General features: G+C 35.9%; 1 protein-coding gene across 4 annotated transcripts in view; it reads left to right on the top strand.

Moving 5' to 3' along the window:
- The window catches only part of PIGN (phosphatidylinositol glycan anchor biosynthesis class N), a 1,150,670-nt gene that overhangs the window by 343,843 nt on the left and 783,178 nt on the right, over positions 1 to 23,649 (top strand). For all 4 annotated transcript variants that reach the window (XM_044065181.1, XM_044065178.1, XM_044065179.1 and 1 more), the window contains one exon: positions 19,955 to 20,014. In XM_044065181.1, the coding sequence (XP_043921116.1) occupies positions 19,955 to 20,014 (60 nt within the window). The remainder of the gene's footprint in view (positions 1 to 19,954; positions 20,015 to 23,649) is intronic.

Below are 23,649 nucleotides of genomic sequence, written 5' to 3'. Positions count from 1 at the left end.
CTTCAACCTTCTGATCCAGAGATGGGGGACACCGGCGGTGGACCTATTTGCCTCCCCAGAGAACCACCAGTTGAGCAAATTCTGCACCAGGAACCCTCACAGTAGGGCCTGGAAGGTGGATGCCCTATCCTTTCAATGGGAAAACCTCTCAATTTATGCCTTTTTCCCTCTGCTCCCTCCTCTCAAAAGTACTACTCAAGATAAAACAGGACAGGCCACGGGCAATTCTTATTGCCCCAGACTGGCCACACCAGCACTGGTACCCACTCTTGCACAGTCTGACAACAGTGCCACCCTGGCACCTTCACCAGACTCCTGCCCTGCTGTCCCAGCAGGAGGGATAGATCTTGCATCCACAGTTGAAATCCCTAAACCTTGCAGCCTGGCTTATCCCTTGAATATACCACCAGCAACCCTCAGCAAACAGGTGCTGGAAGTCATTATTGAAGCCAGAAGGCCTAGTACTAGGAAATCCTATGCTGAAAAGTGGAAAAGATACTGTTCTTGGAATCAGTCTCAAGGGAGGGACACAGCCTCTAATCCTGGATTACCTAGCAGAGCTGATCCACAGAGGCCTATCCTTCTCTTCCATTAAGATTCATGTGTCTGCCATCTCAGCTCATTATAATACTGAGCCACCTCTATTTTCTCACCCTCTCATCAAACAGTTCCTGAGAGGGGCTAACAACTTAAGGCCCCCTAGGAGAGGTCCCACCTCTGCCTGGGACCTTAACTTTGTACTGGAAAAGCTCACGCTTCCCCCTTTTGAACCTTCTCCTTTAGCAGAGTTAAAATTCCTCTCTTGGAAAACAGCCTTGCTTTTAGCCATAACTTCAGCAAGAAGAGTGTTTGAGTTACAGGCACTAATGGCTGTGGAACCCTCCATTATTTTCCATGCTGACAGGGTTTCCCTCAGGACTAAACCCCTCCTTTATGCCTAAGGTGGTGTCCAGTGTGGCTCTAAACCAGTCCATCCATTTGCCAACCTTCTTCCCTAACCCTCAGAATAAAGGGGAAAGGATCCTGCACTCCTTGGATGTGCACAGATGACTCAGGTTCTACCTTGACAGGACTAAACCTTTCAGAAAATCTGACCAGCTACTAGTCAGCTTTGCTACAGGGACAGAGGGTAAGGCCATTTAAAAGCAAACTATTTCCAAATGGATAGCACACTGTATCCATTTCTGCTACAAGCACCATGGAAAATCTACCCCACAGGGGATCAGACCACATTCCACTAGGGGTGCTTCCACCTCTACAGCATTTTTCAGGGGAATCCCCCCTACCAGGGACATTCTGGAAGCTGCAACCTGGAGTTCTGTACACACTTTCACCAAGCATTACCACTTACCAATCTTTTCTAAATCCAGAGCTGGATTTGCTACAGCAGTCTTGCAAGGCCTACTAGCCAGCCCTAACACTTCTTGACTGCCTCCACCTTTCCTCAGCTTTGGGAATCAATCCAAGTGTGATGGCTGCAACAGTGAACATCTTACAGTTGTGTACACTTACCATAAATGTAGATGTTCGAGTGTATTCACTTTTGTAGTCCTGGTTTCCCTCCCTCCAGCCCCCTGGCTTTCTCTAGCTTTGTACCTCTCCTCTCTATGGCCATTCCTAATGGCATTGGTATTTACGTTTTACTGGTGGTGTTCCCCACCATATACTAACTTACTGTTTGGGGGCTGCTGACATTTGGGGCAAGAAAAACTGATGTAATGGCATCGGTTGCCTGTTTTATACCCCAGACAACCTGATGTCATGGAAGAAGCGACAGCATCCGACGCAGAAATCCTTAGACTCTGGTATTCGGGCCGACTGAGGGCTACCTGCAGGCAGATAACCCAAGTGTGATGACTGCAACAGTGAATACACTCGAACATCTACATTTATGGTAAGTGTACACAACTGTACTTTCTTATATCTCTGTTGCTAGATTCAGTACTTGTAGTTTGGTTGGTTTAGACTTTGATTTCCATTTTCTAGTAATTGCTTTTTTGGCAGCAACCAAAATTTAAGTTAGGTAGGCCTTACTGTGTCTAGGCAATTCCAATTCTGTATCAAAGCTAAAAAAATATTTTAATAGTTACACCTGTTTGCACACCCAGTTTTTTGACAGAGTAGTCTGCAGGAATTTTAAAGTCTGCCAACTCATTACACTTCCAAAAAATATGTTCCCAGTTGACTCTTTCTTCCCCATCACATCTCCAACATTTGCAGTCTGCCTGATGAAAAATTCTCTGGAATCTGCTTGGAGTATAAAAATACCCATGCATACACTTCCAAGCAAAAATCCTTAATCTTCTAGACTTTGTTGTGTATTTGGGAGCCATACATATATCCTCCCATTGCTTATATAGTCTTTCTTCCCAATCCTTTTTAGTCTCCTCTTTTTATTTCCTATAGTTACCACGCAGTATTTTATATGCTGTACTAATTATTCCCTTTTTAACAGCAGCTTGTGTTCTAGATTTTACTAAAATCTCTACCAGTACTGGTCTTCATACAGATTTTCATACAATTTCTGAAATATTTCTAATACTTCTATAGGATCTGTGGTTGTTTTCCTTGTTATAGGCTCCCTAAGCTTGGCAACAATCCTTTCTACTTTCTGTTGCCTGAGCTGTTGTGCTAAAAAGCTTTTATGCTCTGGAGTTATTATCAAATAACAGTTGCTTAACAACAATCTTTCTAAACTTGTGTATATTATCCAGGTAGTCCCTTATTTTGTCCTTAGGACTCTGCAGTTTCACTGCTTCTTGTGCTGTAAGATTCAAAATTCTGCAATACTTTAACCTTTGTAAGTTCCTCTAAATAATTCATGTTACTTTTTAAACATCTCTCTCTTTCTTTCATTTCTGTACTACTTTAAAACTCTACTTTATTTATCTGACTTTCTGGTTATATTTTATGAAGAAATTACTGTTTTCTATAACACCTCCTGAATAATTTCCACTACCCATTCCTTAAAGTCCTCTCTGTTTAACAGACAGGTGGGGAAGGGTCTCATTTTTATTTCATTACTCTACATTTTATTTCAGTTATTATTGGCAGGTGATCTGAAATAGTTATTGTATGCATATCAATTAGCAATTCAATTAAATGCACGTGTTCCTATGAAATATTATTTCTGTCTAGCCTAGCCCAGTTTTTATATGTTGGGGAATAATATGTAAATTCTCTGTGAGCTCCTATTACTGAATTCCCATCTTCCATACCAAATATTTTCATAAAAGTCTTCAAAAATCTACCCTCTTTTGTTATATTTCCCTTCCAGACCCCCCCACACAATCCCTACTCTGCAAATCAAATTCCAGCCCCCACCTATAAGTAATAGTATTGCTGAAAGCTGATCGTCACCCAGAATTTTCTTAAGCTGTACTGTGGCAGTTTTAGATGGAGTGTAAATACACGCCGGTGTAATCCTCATCCCTTGACAGTAGCCCTGTACTACTACATATCTACCATTATTATCTTTTTTCCTCTCTTCTGTCACTGTTGGAGCTCCTATAACAATTAATACAAGTACTCCCCTTTTCCTTTGTCCCAGATATTCTACTGAATAACCATCCTGAAATCCTTTCTTTATCAAATTCACATGCTCAGTTCTTCCCAGTTGTGTCTCCTGTAGCATAACTATTTGCACTATGCATTTCTTAATATTGTGCAATACTCTTTATTTTTTTGTATATACCTGTGAGAACATTCATGTTCAAAGATTTCAAAGATAATACAGAAAGCATTGCATTATGATAAGAAGTTATTTCCACCTTTTTAAAATGTCTACTTTCAGCATTTGTGTTACATGCATACACTAATGTTTAGCAGGTTGATCTTTTATACAGTTGTTTGTTGTCATATCCATTTGAACATGTATCACATCTTACAAGACGTTTTGTTTTAGTGAAAACCCTTAAAAAAAAAAAAAAGAATAAACACACCCTCAGAACACCTCTAGAACCTATTAACTTAATACACGCATACGAAACTATGTAATCTTCAAATAATGAAGTTTAACTCTCATAACAGAAACATTTGTCCCATATTGCGAGCTACACTCACAGGCTTTTATTAACCTATAATGGAGGTTATCCATGCTAAGATGCATGGTACAGCTTGTGCTTTACCAACACTAAGTACTGTCTATTTTTGTCTTGACTTTATTTTTCTCTCAGATGTCGAAAACAACTTGATTGCTTTCAGAAAACATTATCTTTTAGATAGTGAAAGAAAAATAGTATACTATTTTTATTGTCCTCTTATCAGATTGTTTCCATAGAAACATAAGATACACAATTGCCTTCAGTTACAAGCTTCTCGTGTTGCACTGCAAACATTTATTTGCTAAAGGAAAACTTTTCATTACATTCAGTATTCTTTTATTTACTTGCTTCCACTTGAAACTTGTTGTTAGATTAAGCCAAGGGCCTGAATCCAGTCATTTCCCTAAGCAAAACTAAGAAAAAGAATATCAGTTTTACTCCTATTAGGGTCTGTATACTGTAACAACCTGTCTCTCACTTCAACAACCTAAGGTTACAATCTGTCATCTTAAACATGCTTTTGTCCAGGCTTTCTTCTCTTTTACATTGCACTGCCTACATTTATTAAAACTAAACAAGCAGAAAGAAAGAAAGAAAGACAGAAGGAAAAAAGTGCACCTGTTTACTTTGGTATCCCTGTAACATACAAAAATAACTGAAAATGCTTTATTGTATAACATGTAGCATATGTCATGTTTTATGCGAATACGATTAAGAACAAAAATTATTTTACTTACTGTTACCTCTTTCCTTCCTCTCCCCGTCTCCTTAATGTTCTTCCAAACATTAGTGACATGAAGTATGGCATATGCTTGAAATACCCTACAAGTTTAACAAAGTCAGAAAAGTCCAGTGTTTCCAGGTTTCTTGTCCCATCATATTTCACAAATGTGATTGATGCACTTTCATTAATTTCTAAGTTGCTGGTTTTCTTCCTGTTGATTTCCATCTCTCATCTCCAGTCTGTGTTTCATTTCTAGCATACTCCTATTTTTTCTAGTCAGCTCCCATGCTTTTCTCTGTTTGTCAAGCATTTTCCTTTGGAACATTGGAAAAGGTTTCACTGGCATAGTCTCTCTATGAGCTTTATTAATAGAAGAATTAGAAGCAGAGTCCCCTTATGTTTGATAGCTCTTCTTTGTTGGACAAACTTTTGTATTTCCTCCTTAGCTTGTTCTCCATTGAAAAAATTATTTTGACCCTCCAGGAAAAAAAGATTCTGAAGACAGCTGGATACTCGACATCCCATGATTGCTGAAATAAATTTACTCTTCTTCTGGTTAGTGTACAGTGAGTAATCACTCTACTGTCTCCAACATTTAGTACTTTATCCAGCTGCCACAGTTTTGTCAGAATCAACTCTTAATGCTTGTAGAATTGCATCTTTACTACTATAAGTTTGGCTGCTTTCTCATGGCCAGGTTTGGAGCATGCATGTGATGTGCCATTTAACAACTCCTGATGTGGATCATCAGTCCAGTTGCATATCTGTGCTTTCAAAAAAAATAATACAGCCTGTTCCTTCCAGTTTCTCTGGTGCAGAAGAAGATCTCAGGATTTCCCTACATGTTGTGTCCTCTAATTGTACCATTTTTTGAAACTTCTCTTCTTGAGCAGTCTCAAACTCAGCCAACCTTTTCTTCATTTTGCCCTCTGTTTATTTGTAGTTGTATCAGCTGATATGAATGTCTGTTAAAAACTTCTTCCATTTTCCAGCCTTTTGTTATTTGAGTTGATATACTCCTTCAGTGTTTCATTTATTTTTAGCCCGCTTTAAGCATGTTTGACTTATTTATTTCCTCTTGATTACTGGGAGTCATATCTAGCACCAACACTGGAGCTTGAACTGCTTTTTGCTGAACAGCTGCATGATTCTTCTTTACTAAAATTTACCCAAAAAGGCAAATTCTCTGGCTCTCTTTTCTGAGGTACTGTTGTCACACTGGGAGAGCTGAAGTTAAGCTGTTACTCAGTATGCAGCCATCTTGGAAGTCCAATAGCAATCTTTTCTTATTTGCATTACCAGGAAACAAGATTTGAAGACATATGGATGACTTTAGAGATTGCTCTGAAATTGCCTTTTGCAGAAAATGATAGTCATCCTTGAGGCGATCCAGATTGCTATAAAACTTAACAATTCTTTGCATATGACAGTTTGAAAATTAGCAAAGACAGTTGCTGCCAAAAGTAGAGTCTTTGAAGAGATGAATTTGAAGGCCTTTCAGCCAACTGGTCTGAAAGACACACCAGCTATTGCAGGTGCCAAAGCAGATGAATATATGGCTGACCGAGAAAGGCTGTGGCAGACTTCAAAAACACGCCAAAGCATTCTGTTAACTTATGTTTCATAAGGCATCAGTGGAGTTATGCAAATTTTCCCGAAAATATTCAGAACAGTAGCTTATAAATGCATAATGACACATGGGTCTTAAATAATGATTTCAGGCCAACAGACAATCTCTGCTGGCTATGGTTATGTTCCCCTTTTATTATGACTACATCAGGACAGCAAATATGGAGATGCTAACCATTTTCTGAAACATTTAGCGTCACTAGAAGTCTCTAATCTGTCAAGCTCAGGAGAGGGTGCCAAATAAAGTTGAAATAAGAAAGAAAAAAATCCCATATAAGGTACATGTAGGACCCAGCTGGAAAGATGTTAGTAAACCACAAAACCATGTGTACAAAGAAATTTGTAGTCCTCCTTTTACTGAGGAAGTATGAATGATGTACATTATTCCTCTTAAGGGTAATGTTTCAACATACTGGCTAATTAATGCCCAGTGCTATATTGTTTTTTCAATAATTCAGTCAAGCAAACATCCAGATTCTGCTTTCTATGGACAGATTTCAGCCTTATTTTGATTTTATTGTCATAGCTTAAGTAGAAATCAGTGTTCCTTTTTATTGTAATTCTCTGTCCTGCACCTCCATTTTTCAACTTTACTCAAACCTACAAATGACCTATCTTGTAAATATGTGTATAGCTGTTTTTGTAACCTAATTTATTTCATTGTTAGTTAAACTAGATTTGTAGCAACACTTAATTCATAGATGAGGGCTTTCAAAACGGCTGCTTACTGGTCAGTAGCTTAATTTCAACTCCCATTGTGAAAGCAGAAACTGAGAAATAACAGCAAGTAAAATTGTCATTTTTGGGCTAAATCAGTTACTGGCTAGTAAGTTCACCGGCTGTATGCTAGCAAAGAAGACATTTAGAGAACCAGAAATAAAAAGCAAGCAGAAAAGGTGAAGAGAAAACATTGGCTGGAAGAATCCTTTAGTTCAGCAAAAAAAAAAAAAAGTTCAAGCTTTGGTATATGAGATGGCTTTCAGTAATTTATAGGAAAAATAAATCAAATGTACTCAGAGGTTCATAGGTAGGTACTAGGCTATCAGCCCTGGGGCCTATATAAGCCTAGCCAAAAAGGATTCCTGGCTTTTGCCACCCAAGAAATTTTCTTGTGCCCCTGAAATGAAAATGGCTTTGGTGAATGACTACATGCAAAGCATACGCTCTAACCACTGCACTATTGCACATTGAAAGAATACATCTACTCAACTAATAAAAGTTCGGGAAAAATAGAAGCTTTAAATAACTATTCAGATGTATTTATTATTTATTTATAGGTTCATTTATTATTTATTTATAAGTTCATAGGTTCGTAGAAGATTACTAGGCTAATGGCTTAAGTGCCTTACAAGCTTACCAGTATAACCCGAGTTTACCCAATATATGACCCCTAGGAGCAAGAGGATGGCATGGATTTGTGCCTGTGCATTGAGTAACTTACAAGTTGACCCTTTTCATAAGGGACATAGGCACTACCCCAGGTTTGAGTTTGCAATTCCCCATCCATTGATCCAAATTTCAATTTAAGCTGGCTTAACATGAATAGGAAGTCTGTTCCAAATAAAGTTCAGTCTCTGAGACATGTATCTATCTCTCAACCATGTATTGTTTGAGTAACTGAGTTTAGATACTTAGAGTCGGTGACCCTCTTGCTGTTTCACTTACGAATGTGTAGCAACTTTACCAGGGCTAGATTTGTTATTGCCTTGTAGGTTAGGTATAGGTCACTCCCTAATAGTCTGAAGATTAAACACAAGCACTGCAATATCACCACAAAGAGAGAGTAGAATGCGTGTTCAGCAGATAAAATCAAAATAAAACCAGCACAATTTAATAAAGAACAAATAAAATCCTTCAAACAACAGGATGTAAATCCTGACAAACAGGATGAGTGCTTTTTATGCCTTCATCAGATCCTGTTCACATTAAAACATGTCCCTTTTATTATATATTGTTACTAATCCAATCAAGTCAAGTAATCTGCTGAGCTTCCTATTTTTCAATATAGGTTTTAAAGACACCACTCCATTAAGACCAGAGCTCCTGTCTGCCTGTAAATCAGCTGTCCAGCATGTTTCCAAGAGTTCAGTTTTATTTGCTAGATCTCCACCTCTTATATTATCTACCACTCTTTCCAAGGCTAGGAAGAAAAAATTATGTCCAGGATACTTTTGAATATGCTGTGAGAAAGCATTAGTCTGTACATTAAGTCTAATATCACTAAGATAGCACAGAATCCTCTCCTTAAAAGGCCTACTGGTTTTCCCAACATAAAATCCTGGGCAGCTATCACAAGTAGCTGCATATACTATGTTCTTAGTACTACAATCCGTGTACGTCTTTAATTTGTATGTCTGACCAGTTACAGGATGTTTGAAACAATTGCTTGTATCTATATAAATACATGCTTTGCAACTTCTACATGGAAAAGTGCCCATCTTAAGGCTATGTGGAACAGTATCTTGTTTGTAACATAACAATCTCTTTAGATTCAGCTTATTTTTAAAAGTGAATCTGGAGACATCACCAACAATATGTTTTAGGATATCATCTAAAGTTATAATCTTCCAAATCGCTACTGTGTGTTAGTAAACGCCTGATGCCACTCAGTTATCTGTTTTGTTTTTCCATGTCATCCTTTCTTCTGACTGAGGAATAATGTCTCCCTCTATCATTTCTCTGTGACTTTGTCTTCATGGTTCCCCATCGAATTTCAAAATATTTATAGCCTTGGGTCAATAAATCCATTCTGTAGTCATTCTAATTCATGTTGGTGTACTTCATCATCAGTGCAAAGTGTAGATATATGTAGCACCTGGCAATTTATTATTTGTGGATACACATGTTTGGGATGCATATTTGTTCTATGCAAAGTATGATTTCTCCAACATTCTTTTCTATAGAGACGTATATTCATTTGACTGTTTTTTTCCAATAAGACAGTCACAACCAAAAAGTTTATTTCTTCCTTGGAACTCCTGACATCAAACTCCAAGAACAATGTAGTACTCCCCAAGTACTCCACAAAACTGGATAGATCATTCTCATTACCTCTCCATAAAACAAATACATCATCAACAAATGTACCATAGAAGACGACATGTCTCAGCCAATGATTCTGTTCACGTAATACAAACTCATTTTCCCAATATGCCATGACCAAATTGGCATAGCTATTGGCACATGAAGTGCCCATAGCTACACCCCACTTTTGCCAATAATGGTCAGTTCCATAGACAAAGATGTCATTCTCCAGTATAATTCTCATCAGTGAGCAAATTTGTGAGACAGTAAGGGCCATTAAAATCCGTGTGTGTTCTCAAAAGTTCCTGAATAGAACTTATCCCATATTCATTGGGTATCACTGTAAATAAACTTTTTACATCCATTGTTACTAGTATAAGGCCTTCTCTTCTGTCCAAGTTCATTACATAATCATGTAATATATGTAGGAAATGAGACGTATCTCTTAGAACTGTTCTTATCCCAGGTGGAGCATTCTTCAGTTGAAATTCCACAAAAATGGAAGCTGGCTCAGTGAGCCAGCCTCTACCAGATACTATCAGATGTAGCAGTGGATCAACTTTGTTTTTGTGTAATTTTGGTAATCCACTAATAACTGGAGTTACTGGATTGTTAACACTCAAATATTCATACAAGGCTTCTGTGATGTCTCATTATTAATATGTCATGCAAGGTGTCATTAACTTTCTTTATTGCGGTCTGTACTTCCCATTTAGGTATCTTCTTGTATGTAGATTCATCACTAAGCATTTTCAGGATTCTGTCATGATAGTCTGTCATTTGCATTATCATGACAGCTCCTCCCTTAGCTGGTTTGATGGTTAAGTCTTTGTTCTCTGACTGTGACGAAGACAGTCAATTGAATACGTGTCTCTATAGAAAAGAATGTTGGAGAAATCATACTTTACATAGAACAAGTATGCATCCCAAATATGTGTATCCACAAATAATTAATGGCCAGATGCTACATATATCTAGGCTCTGCACTGATGATGAAGTTCACCAACATGAATTAGAACTATTACAGAATGATTTATTGACCCACGGCTATAAAGATTTTGAAATTCAACCATGAAGATGAAGTCACAGAGAAATGATGGAGGGAGTTCTTATTTCACAGTCAGAAGAAAGGATGACATGAAAAACAAAACAGAGAACTGAGTGGCATGAGATGTTTACTAATACACAGTAACAACATATCGACCATTTGTGAAATTATTAGGAAGAATTGGAAGATTTTAACTTCAGATGATATCCTAAGACATATTGTTGGTGATGTCCCCAGATTCACTTTTAAGAATAAGTTGAATGTAAAGAGATTATTTAGCAAACATGATACTGTTTCACATAGCCTTAAGATGGGCACTTTCCCATGTAGAAGTTGCAAAACATTTATTTATATAGATACAAGCAATTGTTTCAAACATCTTGTAACTGGTCAGACATACAAATTAAAGAAGTATGTGGATTGTAGTACTAAAAACATAGTATATGCAGCTACTTGTGATAACTGCCCAGGATTTTATGTTGGGAAAACCATTAGGCTCTTTAAGGAGAGGATTCTGCCCCATCTTCATGATATTAGACTTAGTGTACAGCCTAATGTTTGTCACCGCATCTTCAAAAGTAATCTGGACATAACTTCTCCTTCCTAGCTTTGGAAAGAGTGCTAGATAATATAAGAGGTGGAGATCTATCAAATAAAACTGAAGTCTTGGAAACATGCTGGATAGCTGATTTATAGGCAGACAGGAACCCTGGTCTTAATGGAATGGTGTCTTTAAAACCTATATTGAACAGCAGGAAGCTCAGGAGATGACTTGATTGTATTAGCAACAATATATAAAAAAAGGGAGGTGTTTTAGTGTGAACAGGATCTGATGAAGACATAGCCGAAAGCGCTCATCCTGTTTCTTTGTGAGGATTTACATCCTGTTGTTTGTAGAATTTTATTTGTTCTCTATTAAATTGTGCTGATTTTATTTTGATTTTATTTTCTGAACACGCATTCTACTTTCTGTTCGTGGTGATATTGCAGTGCTTGTGTTTAATCTTCTGTCATTGTTTTAACACTGCAGTCTTCAGTGGTTAGTGGTTTTTGTTTGTTTGTTTACCCTCTAATAGTCAGTAGGAGACAGAGTAAAGTGTAGGGCTTTTAGTTTGTCCACATAGTTCATGTTGTTTACACCATGAATTTTCTTTGTGAGGAACCTCTGAGGTCTCTCCAGCTGCTGTGAGTGCCTAATCAAGTACATGCCAGATTGTGCATTGTACTCGATTACTGGGAAAATCCAACTGAGTCGGTGCATGTTTTCAGTTGAGGCCCAGGGAGGAAAGCTCCAAAGTATTACAAAAATATTTTAAAAACAGTAATTTTACAAGCTTCAAAAATAATCCAAAAACATGCACAGTTTAAATTATTATACTAAATTATACATAATGTAACAAAATTACTTAAAAATAGATACAACTTATGCAACGATAATTTAATATTTAGAGAAAATTTTAGCCAGGTTGGAGAAATTAAAGTTAAGTTAGTATAATATGAAAAGGAATTGCAATGTGGCGTGAACAAACAAAAATAAGGTTATGGCATATTTAGATGGTCAGGAAAGAGAAATGGATTAAATTTAGGAAGCAAGGCTCCAAAAAGTATAAAATGATATAACTGCAAAAAATCTCAGAGGTTGAAATGAACAAAAGGCTGGCTAAGTATGAGGCTTCTCAAGAGGTGCTGTTTCAAAAACTGGTAGATTTAGAAGACAGAGCATGCAGAGAAAACCTGAAGTTTTCTGCTGTACTGGAGAAATTGGAAGGAGCAGACTGTATTAATTTTACTGAAGCTCAAATAAGCAACTGGACTGATATTCCACAGCAGGATTTCTTAATTGAAAGGACACATCAAGTGTTTGCTGCAAACCTGCCCTTGAGAAAGCAGCCAAGACCTGTATTAGTAAAAATGCAATAATACCAGCAAAAAGTACATTAATTATACTGCATGTAGAGTTACAATAATTTCTCTTATTTTTACAGTGGTGTATATCTAGATTAATGCCCTTGTCATAAGCTATAAACTAATATTTTTGTAAGTGAGTAGGCTTGAAAAATGACACAAAATGATGAAGGCTATGAAAAATGCTAAGTTCCTTGCATCTGCTGAGATATCAGCTGAAGATAGTTGTACATTCTCTTCTGAGTAAAATTTACAAAGATTCTTTCATGCATCTTCAGAGATGTTAGCTGTTTTATTTTTCTCATTGCTGACTACTTTTACTTTGAGACAAACTGTCTGCATGTGCAAGCAATTAATCTTGAGAGTTCTGAGCTTTCTTTGCAGATGGAAATGCAAAATTTAAAGGTACAATCGCAAGCAGTTCAGTGAAAAATGAAGTTGGAAGTTATGGGAAGTGATTAAAAGATAGCAGCCTGAATACATTAAAGCATTTACTAAAACAGTGTGCAATTTACATTTATTTAAGCATGACAAATGCTTTTTTTTCTTAGGGCTAACAGTTATTTTTTTTGTAAGCCTACAAGCTGTTTTTCACATCTGAGAGGGCAATAGAGGTAAGATAAAAAAAACAGACACCAGTCAGTGTAAGTACAAACACAGACTGTAACGTGCTTTAGCTTGGGTAACATCAATTTTAGATTAGGTAATGCCTTTGGATACAGCTGTTGATTTGGGTCAGTTGTTCCTATCTGGAAGGTTAAACTTCAAGTTTTTGGAAGGTGTACATAGTTTTGTATGTTTTTAAGTTAGCAGGGGGATGAGGGTTTTCTGAAAATGCATTTAGTTTTTTGTACAAGGATTTTCAATAAAACAAAAAAAGTCTTGAAAAAATGTGACATAGGTTCAAATGGAGATGCGAAGAAACAGCTGTTTAAGAGATCAGCCTGCCAAACATCAGTGTGTGCATATAAGACAAAAATGGGAAGGACTGAAACACAGACAACTACGTTTTTGAACGGTCCAACTTCCAACAATTAAAAAAAAACAAGTGCCATTCGTAAACAGCACAAACCAAAGCATTTACAGTTTTGGATTTAGCGCTTTTGTTCTTTATTTTACGTCAGAACTCCTACAGAAACATTTATTTTTTCCATTACTTGTTTTAAATAACAAGCTCAAAAGTCACATGATGCATGTCTCCCAATCACAAACAACAATTTAACTCTTTAAATAAAAAAATGAAGAAACCACATTTTAAAATTACAGGGTAAAGTTCACATATTACATATTCATTATTAAAATCAGTAAATTAATTTAAAATACATTAGTAATAATGAGTAATATTAATTATATTCTTTGAACTCACAAAAAGCATTTGATATTAATAAATTTGTTTAAACCAGGTTTCTTATGCGATGCCAACCTAATTTGCCATTCTGGTTCCTTACATTCTAACCTTGTGCTAAAATTACTTGTGGATTCATTTAGGTTAACATTGTTTAGTATAAAAAATGAAATTTTCTAAAATTCTTATACTCTACAGCATGTTTGGCTAAAGAATTACTAAAGTCTTGGTTTTTAATAGCCAGTGTGTGTTTATATATTCTTTTAGATAGTTTCCTTATGGTTTTTCCTACATAGTAACTATCACAGTTTTCGCAACTTGCTAAATAGACAATACCCATGGAATTACAATCAAATCTCTGTTTTTCCCAAATGTTATCAGTGTTTTTCATGTATGCATTTTATGTATTATTAATGAACCTACAATATTTGCAACTGTAGAACCCAGGAGTCTAAGAATCAAAACTTTAAGTGATTCCTGGCATTTATTAGCATTGTTATGTAAACTAAATTGTCATCAACATTCAGGATTTTTTATAACACTGGATGTCGTTTCGTTGTATACCAGTATACATCAGTAACAGGGATTGGATTTTGTAAGGAAGTACCGTACTAAGTTAACTAATTTTGACAAGAAGTTCATCAACACAATTTGTTTTTTTTTTGCTTGAATTAGTCCTGGAGAATTTTTTTTTTCACTTTTGATGGAAGTCTTTTTAAACAGAAAAAAGGAGCAGAAATGGAAGCAAGACTAGCATTTGTTTTTCCAATTTGGTTATGGCATTGTGGGAACATGAATTTTTCAGTTCCCACCATTTGTTCTCTAAATAGTATTTTAGAAATGGTTCATTGATGATTTGCTGAAGACTGATGAATTTCATTATTTTTTTATATATGTTAACAACAGCACAGACTTCTTATATTTCACAGAAGGTGACATGGGTAAATCTGTTAATTTCTTGATTGTTACTGTAGAATTAGATGAACAAAATAACAAGTACAAAATAAGTTTCCAAGCAAAGTGTTCAGAAAAGAAACCTTTGTGAACAACTATTTACACAAGAAAAGTCAACATCCTTTATACATGAAAAAGGAGTTGTCAAAGGGCAATTCATTAAATTGAGTAGGTTAACTAGTAATGAAACTATTTTTTGTTAGATGTAGAATATTTAGAAAAAATATGAAGGAATATTCTTTTGAGCTATTCAAGCTAAGGTAAAACACCAAGCAGTAGTTATAAGAAATATTTGTAAAGTAAACGCCAAACAGTAGTAAAAAATCTTGCAGTGATCAAAATTTCTTCACCTTTGCAAATAAAAACAGCTTCACATTCTTCGTACCAAAATAATAAATCTTCTTGTTGCAATTAAAAATAACATTCTCAGTAGCAAAACAACAAATCTTTATTGGGGGAAAGTGATATAAATTGGCTGATAAGCTCTGTGCTTATGTAAAGAAACTAGAAATAAATCTTGTGTTATATACAGTTCCTATCTGATAAGTTGTATTTGAATAGAGGAACCAGGCAGAGCTATTTGCTTTATATTTAGAGCCATTGGCAAAGAAAGTAAAACACTCAGAAATTCAAGGATATAATTGGTATGGTAATAAAGAACAATTGGCTTTATTTGCAAAGTATATTATTTTATTCCTGATAAATCCAGAAAAAGACGTCTCAGCATTGTGGAACATTTTGACACAGTTTCAAGTCTTTTTGGGATATAAAATTAATGAATATCATACAAGGTCTATAGCTATAAAGTATGTAGCCACACAATAATTGGTTCAGCAATGTCCACATTTATGGTGACATGATAAAATGAAGTATTTAGAAGTTTAGATTAATAAGGCTTTTGTTATGGCAGCTAAGGATATATGGGAAAAGACTAAAATGATAATACAAAAACTGAGAAACTGGAAGTACATATTTGTGAATATAGACAAAATGCATGCAGTAAAAATGTTTTTTGTCCATATAGTTTTATACACAGGTTAGGCATATTTTGTCAACCAGAGGAGAACTTGTGGGCAATAACTGATAAAGAGTTGAAGGAATTTATCTTGGAGGGGTAGAGGTCAAAAGTTAAGTAGAATACACTGCTCCTTCCAATCAAATAAGGTGATTTAGGATTACCTGAATTGAAGGGATATTTTAGAGCTATACAGTTAAGGCCCATATGTATAACGCACACAGAAGGTTATATGATTCAAAGTGGAAAGAGATAATGATGATAAAGCAGGGAGGAAGTTTAAGAAATAAGGAGAGAGTGGGATTTTGGATGCAGATCGTTAAGGAGAATAATAATCATACAGAATATTATATTCATAAAGTAGCAGAAAATATTCTAAGAACTAAGCCAAAATGAGAATAGAGAAAGGAGATTTTGCCAGTAGGATTAACTGCAAGTAGGAGTAGAAGAAAGTAGGCAAGAGGGGGCTGAAATTTACTGGAGAAAACTGGTAAAAGAACCAATGTATTTGGAGCAAATAATCAGAGAGGGAAAAGTAATAGAGTGGGATGAGGCCAAGAAGACATTTGGACTGTAGGCTAGACACTATCTCTCCTACCAGGAAGTGATATCAGAGTACAGTCGAAGAGAAAATGATAGGGGATTTTTGCTTGGAAGTATTTATGTAGGTATTTTTGTAACCCCATCAGACTTCAAGTAATTTGTGTGATAGACAAGAAAGAGGTAACTGACAACAGATGTTTTGGAAGTGTAGTGAGTTGACAGAGTTTAAAACTTCCCTAAAGACAACTCTGTCAGAAATATTGTTTGAGCAGTATCATTGGTCCTGAATTGCCTAGACATAGTAAGGCCTTGTTAAGATTAATTCTGTTTTCTGCAAAAAGGCAATTACTAGAAGATGGAAATCAAAATCTATACCAACTGTATTTGAAGTATTGAATATTATAAAAGAGATAAAAAAATTGGAAGGGGGATCTTTAGAAAAGAGAAGAAGCAAATTACATAGAAATACATGGAAATTATGGGAGCAATACATGCAGAACAATGTTTGGGAGGAGGAAGAGTGAGGTTTATGGGAAAGTAGAAGAAATTGAGCAAATTATGTAATATTAGACTGATAGTTATAAAGAAAGAAAATATACATGATGTATAGTGTATATAAAAGGAAAATGTTAATGTGGTTTGTTTTCTTTTCTGCTAATGTATGTTTTCCTGTGGCTTAAGTTATAATTTAATACAGGTGTTTTAAAAATATAATTACTCATATATAGGCATGTAATATGATGATCAATTTTCTGCATTTGTTTATTGTAATCTCAATTATCCTTTTGTAAATTCTCATTCTAGATGTATTGCTACACTTGCTAATTTCTATGTTCTTGTTGTATAATGTAGCCTAGGCTGAGTCTAAAATTGGTCATTTCTGATCATTGCTGTACCTTTGTATACAAAACTAAGTTATACTCAATAAATCAATCCTGACCATCTTCTGAAAGAAACCTTAAGACAGATAAATCTCATATGTGGCTATAGGTAAGGTGAAAACAAATGTCCTGTAACATATGTATGTATGTGCGATTCAGATGAAAAAGCATTGACAGATCATAAGAATGTGTATAAAAAGTCATTTAGGCATTTGCATGCCCCTTTTTTGAAGGTGACATGCAAAGTATGCAAATTCCACACACACACACATATAGATTTTTTCAGTTTACTGGCTCATAAATGCACAGTGAAACAAACTGAGTAATGAACTCTGGCTAAAAAGCAATTTTACAGTAGTTTTGACTATGCTTTGACCTTCCAGTGCCATTATCGCATAAATGGAAAACCTAACTATGTTTTGAAACTCTTAAATTATCAAAAAGCCTTCAGTTCATTAACCTAAGGGTAGGTTTTCTGCTAAGGTTGCAACAAGAAAGAGAAAGTGAAAGTCTGTTAGCAGATGCATATAAGATTCAACCAAAATAGTCCAAGCAAACCACAAAAATATTTTTATTAAGACATTTACAAACCTTCCTTTATCAAGGCTTTACGGGAAGTATATAGATTTCTCTTTAATTTTTTTTTTTTTTATCATAGACTGTTACTGTCTCATACATACACAGCAACATGCAGGTCTTTGGAGATCCACTCAAGGTAGCAAGTAAGATTTTGATAGCTTTGCCCATGTTTCAGCCTTATTATGGACTCTACCCTAATGCAAGTAGAAAGTTGACTGTGTTTTGAAAAATTTCAGCTCAGTGATCAAGAACAAAACTTTGCCTTACCTTTCTGAAGTGCCTGACAGTTGGGCTGCTCACACTGAATGTGCATTCTGGTCACAAAACGTGGTAAAAAAAGTGCTTTAATGCTAAAAAATTAAAAGAAAAATGCACAATTTCTTTATGCTTATTATTTACAAATTAGATGCCTTCTGCAAATCACCTCATCATCCCTAGCAGCCTGATGACATGATTTTGCATACTGGGAATGAAAATGGCAATGGAGGGGAGCAAAGTGATGTACAGCACAATCTGATAAAATATGATGATATATGATGCAAGATATGATGAATTCATAATGAGTGCAATAGTATTAATTAAATATTACTTTTGTCAGACTGTTCATTCTGTGAGTTTGTATTTGTTAATGTGTCATGCAGTAAACTGGCTGTTATGATAGGACAGAAGCTGTGGAAGGGCAGGAAAGCTTTTGCCAGCAGAAGCATGTCATCAGCTCATACTCTTCACTACTGAATGACAAGAAGGGTGAGAGCATGAGAGTGGATGACATTCATTTTTAAAAGATTTACTGTTGTATAAAATATTTTATTTGAAAACAAGACCATGTCTGACAGTAATCACATGTGCACTTCAAAGCAAGGTGGAAATGGAACATGAAAGCTACATTTGGCTTTGTGCCTTTTCATATGATCATTAATAAGGAATCTAGTATGCTAACCTCAGTAGTGCAAGTGTAGGCTTAAATCCTGTCCTCATTGCTAGAAATGAAGATTTTACATTTTGTCATGAAATTTAAATCATTCAAATGTTTTATTAATCCAAACTTTATATTTTATCAAACCAAACTCTGTAGCACGGTAACAAACATAGGCTTCTGGAAAGTTTAGTGCAGAGACAGGAAATGGGTAGAATTCATTCTACTTTGAGTTGGATGCAAAGTGTAAGTCACTGCTTTTCTTATACTAATGATGCAAAAGCATTTTAAGTACCTACAGTACTATATTATTTCTCTTTTCTTTATGTTTTATGTTAATTGTGCCTCCTTACCCACACTGTTGTGCATTTTGTTTTGTATGCAGTATGCTGTTTATTTTTGCCTGTCATTCTGTGATGGGTTTAACTGATAGCTGGACTCTCTGTTGTAGATTACTGTGCAACTTGAGAGCAACACACAACACTTCTATTGTTTGTAAGGATTGTTTTGTCACTTAAATTCACCTTGCAAGTGTATGAAACAACTTCGTAGTGACAGGTTCATATGGAAATGGAAGTCTTTTTTGTGGTATGGTTTTTATGTTTCCAGTTAAACCTGCCAACATTTTAAGTTTACGTAAACGTATATAGATATGAGAAGTATAAAGATGAACATATTTCTAACTTTTTCTGTTTTCAGATCTTGCTTATGAATAGGCTGCTGTGAAGGTGACATAAGATTTGTATAGCCCTGGCCTCTTAAGCAGTCATCTTGGGAAGGTTGCTAGGTGCTGGTTAATAGTATCAAAGGAAAGGGCAGTTTCCTTATCTTGATTTAGCAAATACCATCTAATAAAATATCACAAGTGAAATATCAAAGACATAAAAAGTGAGTACATAAAACTGAGTCACACTAATGTTAAATACACAGTTTTGCAAGGGAGCTTGATCCGTACACTCCCCAGTATAAAGGCACTGCCTCACACCCTGACCTCGACATAACACTAAGGTTGCACAAACTTAGATAAAATAGAACATTAAAAAAATTTACCTCTTCCCTTTTCTTTGAGTCTTGCAGCCTCCAGGAACCTATTACAACACCTGCAACTAAACAAACTTCAATTTACTGTGACATGACAGCATAAGAAAGGGATCACACACGAGTGTTCACAAAGTAGATGTTTTAGTAATTTGTGTGAAGGAAAACTAGGTTGGGTTTCTGCCATGTATTGCATTATCGCATTTTCACTGTTAAAATGATCTCTGAAGTAGCCATGTAATTAAGATAATTAAATATACTTTGTTGTAGCATCTTAAACTTTCTAACTGTAATGTGAATATTTTTATAGGCCGATGTGGCTGCACTGATGGCATCTCTCATTGGAGTTCCATTTCCTATGAATTCTGTGGTAAGTATTAGTTACTTCAGTTTTTTTTTTGTTTCCTGTATGTCAAATCTTTTGATTTATCAAGTCTCAAGTATACATCTTATTTAGTCTTTGTTAGATAAACCTCTTAATTTTATTTTTGTTTTTGACTTGTACAAATATGGAAGCAGTACTTGTTTGCCAGCAGGTGGCACTCCTACATAAATATCTGTCAGCAGATTAACAGGATTAGTTGAGAAACGAACTCTGCTATGATGAGTACTATGTGCAACATATACAATACTTCTTACTGAATAGGTGACACTGAGAAGATTCTAAATATCATAATTAATCAGACATTAAAAAAAAAAAAAAAATTAAATTCTAAATTGTGTGGTGCAGTAGGACAGATCCTAGATTGAGCCTCAGATGACAATAGTTTGGCCTCGGAGGTGGAATATCTGGCTGAGAAGGGGTGGGAATGAGTACCTGATGCAGGCTCACTGGTTTTGCACTGCATTTGAGATGAACGAATCCTACATTCATGGACTTGTGCATGGGAGCCCAGTTAGAGTGCATAGACTGTAGACACACACAAGTGCATACCCTTCATTGGAGCTTGGTTTATCTGGCGTTGCACTACAGTTGCTGGACTACAGGAGATGAGCTGTGGGAGCATCCAAAGATCTCCTAATCTCCTGCTGAGTTTTCCTGGAGGCAGCAAATGGACCTGTTAGGGAAGTAAGGCTTTGAAGGTTGTTGCAGAGAAAGAGGGAAATATAAATATATATATATATATATATATATATATATATATATATATATATATAAATATATATAAATATATATGTGTATATATATATATATATATATATATATATATATATAGATATATATATGAATCTATATATATATATATATATATATATATATATATATATATATATATGTATATATATAAATATAAATATATGTATATATATATATATATATATATGTTTATAATGGATATAAAAAGTGTGCACACCCCTGTTAAAATGCCATGTTTTTGTGATATAAAAAATTAGACCACAATAAATCATTTCAAAACTTTTCCCAATTTTAATGTTACCTATAACTTGTATAATTCAATTGAAAAACAAACAGATTTGTTAGGGGAAAAAATATAAAAAATAAAAAGCATACAATATGCTGGTTACATAAGTGTGCACACCCTTAAACTAATGCTTTGTTGAAACACCTTTTGATTTAATTACAGCATTCAGTCTTCTTGGGTACACACCTGCCATCAGTTAAAGAGACACTGATTAACCCCAAATAAAGTTCAGCTGTCCTAGTAGGAATTTCCTGACATTTATCAGTTGCCTGCTACAGCAAAACCATGCTTCGTAGAGAGCCTACAAAGCATCAAAGGGAGTTCATTTTTGAAAGGTATCAGTCAGGAGAAGGGTACAAAAACATTTTGACAGCATTGGATATACCATGGAGCAGTGAAGACAGTCATCAAAAAGTGGAGAAAATATGAGACAACAGTGATGTTGCAAAGAGCTGGACGGCCCACCCAAATTGATGGAAAGACCAGACGAAAACTGGTCAGGGAGGCTGCCAAGAGACGTACAACAACACTGAAGGAGCTGCAGGAATTTCTGGCAAGTAGTGGTTGTATAGTACATGTGACAACAATCTTCCATATTCTTCATATGTCTGGACTATGGGGTAGGGTTGCAAGACGGAAGCCTTTTCTTACACAGAAGAACATCCAGGACTGGCTGAAATTTGCAAAACAATACATCAGGTCTACCAAAACCATGTGGGAAAATATGTTATGGTCTGATGAGACCAAGGGTGAGCTTTTTGGCCACAATTCCAAAAGGTAGGTTTTGCGCAAAGACAACACTTTGCATCACCAAAAGAACACCATCCCCATGGTGAAGCATGGTGGTGGCAGTATAATGCTTTGGGATTGCTTTTCTTCAGTTGAAACTGGGGCTTTAGCCCTAGTGGAGGGAATTATGATTAGTTCCAGATACCAGTCACTTTTGGCCCAAAACCTTCAGGCGTGTGCTAGAAAGCTGAAGATGAAGAGAAACTTGACCTTTCAACACAATGACCCCAAGCATACGTTCAAATCAACAAAGGAATGGCTTTACCAGAAGAAAATTAAAGTTTTGGAATGGCCCAGCCAGAACCCAGACCTAAATCCAATAGAAAATCTGTGGGGTAACCTGAAGAGGGCTGTGCACAAGATAGGCCCTCACAATGTGACAGCTTAGGAGTGCTTTTGCAAGGAAGTGTGGGCAAATATTGCCAAGTCAAGATGTGCCATGCTGATAGACTCCTACCCAAGAAGACTGAATGCTGTAATTAAGTCAAAATGTGCTTCAACAAAGTATTAGTTTAAGGGTGTGCACACTTATGCAACCAGCTTATTGTACATTTTTTATTTTTTATATTTTTTACCCTAATAGATGTTTTTCAATTGAATTGTACAGGTTATAGGTCACATTATAGGTGGGAAAAATTTTGAAATGATTTTATTGTGGTCTAATTTTTTTATATCACAAAAACCTGGCATTTTAACAGCGGTGTGTGCACTTTTTATATCTACTGTGTATATATATATATATATATATATATATATATATATATATATATATAAAATTAGTGAATTAAGCCAGCATAAAGATTGCAGTAAACACCAGTCCATCTGAGGTTCACAAACTCTAGCCACATCAGTCTGCAAGACAGTCGTATAAAGGGCTATTTGCTTTGCTGTGCTTTACTTTGCATGTTTCATTTCCTTGGTTCGTTCTCCAGCATATCCATAGCAGTTTGATGGACAGCACAGTTGCAGAGGGTAGTGTTGTCACCTTACAGCAAGATGTTCTCTGATTCGATTCTTGCCTGGGGACCTTCTCTGCGGAGTCTGCATGTCTTCCCTCTTTTCATGTGAGTTTACTCTGGGTGCTCTGGTTTCCTGCTACAATCGAAAGACACGCAGTAGGAGGATTGGATGCTCTAAACTGGCTATGGGTGTGAGTGTGCATGGCATGAAAAAACAACTACAGCAGGGTTAGCCAACGGTAGTGTGAACATTGACTCTAGATTGTCACTGTTGAAGTCATGCCCTGATTTCCTGTGCAAAAATTGGAATAAGGGGCTGTGGACGGATGGAATTAGACCTCCTATACATTTGCAATGCAGAATGGAATGCTGTAATAAAATTTCTTCATGCTGAACCGGAGAGGATATTTTTCAAGATCTGTCTGTCATACATCTGCTAAGTAGACGGAAATGTTGAACTAGTTCCTCATTGCTGAGCTGCAGGTCTCAGATTTCAAGATCTGTTTGCATGTCTGTATTTGACACCGACGTTTTAACTAGAAACACTGCAGACCTAACTTGGGGAGAGTCTTTATAGATGTGTATCATAACATTTTTGTTTTACTCAGCAATGAAGCTACACTGGTCAGCCATTTTTTTTTTTCTGTGGATTTTATTTTCAGCATTAGTCTCCATCAGGGAGTGGCAGTGAGGTTCATTTGAGACAAGCTCCCATATTAATTGTATTGGCATATACTTACATCAGTTTTTATTGCCACTTGAAAAATATAAGTCTTTTAGTTGTGTTTGATAGAAATTCCAATCATTTGATCGACAGTGTGCACAGACACTGG

The sequence above is a fragment of the Protopterus annectens genome, chromosome 3.part0 (assembly GCF_019279795.1).
Source record: "Protopterus annectens isolate FY-2018-M chromosome 3.part0, PAN1.0, whole genome shotgun sequence".
In the NCBI taxonomy this organism is placed as follows: Eukaryota; Metazoa; Chordata; order Ceratodontiformes; family Protopteridae; genus Protopterus; species Protopterus annectens.
Note: the sequence above shows the minus strand (reverse complement) of the source record. Positions and strands in the feature narration are given on the sequence as shown.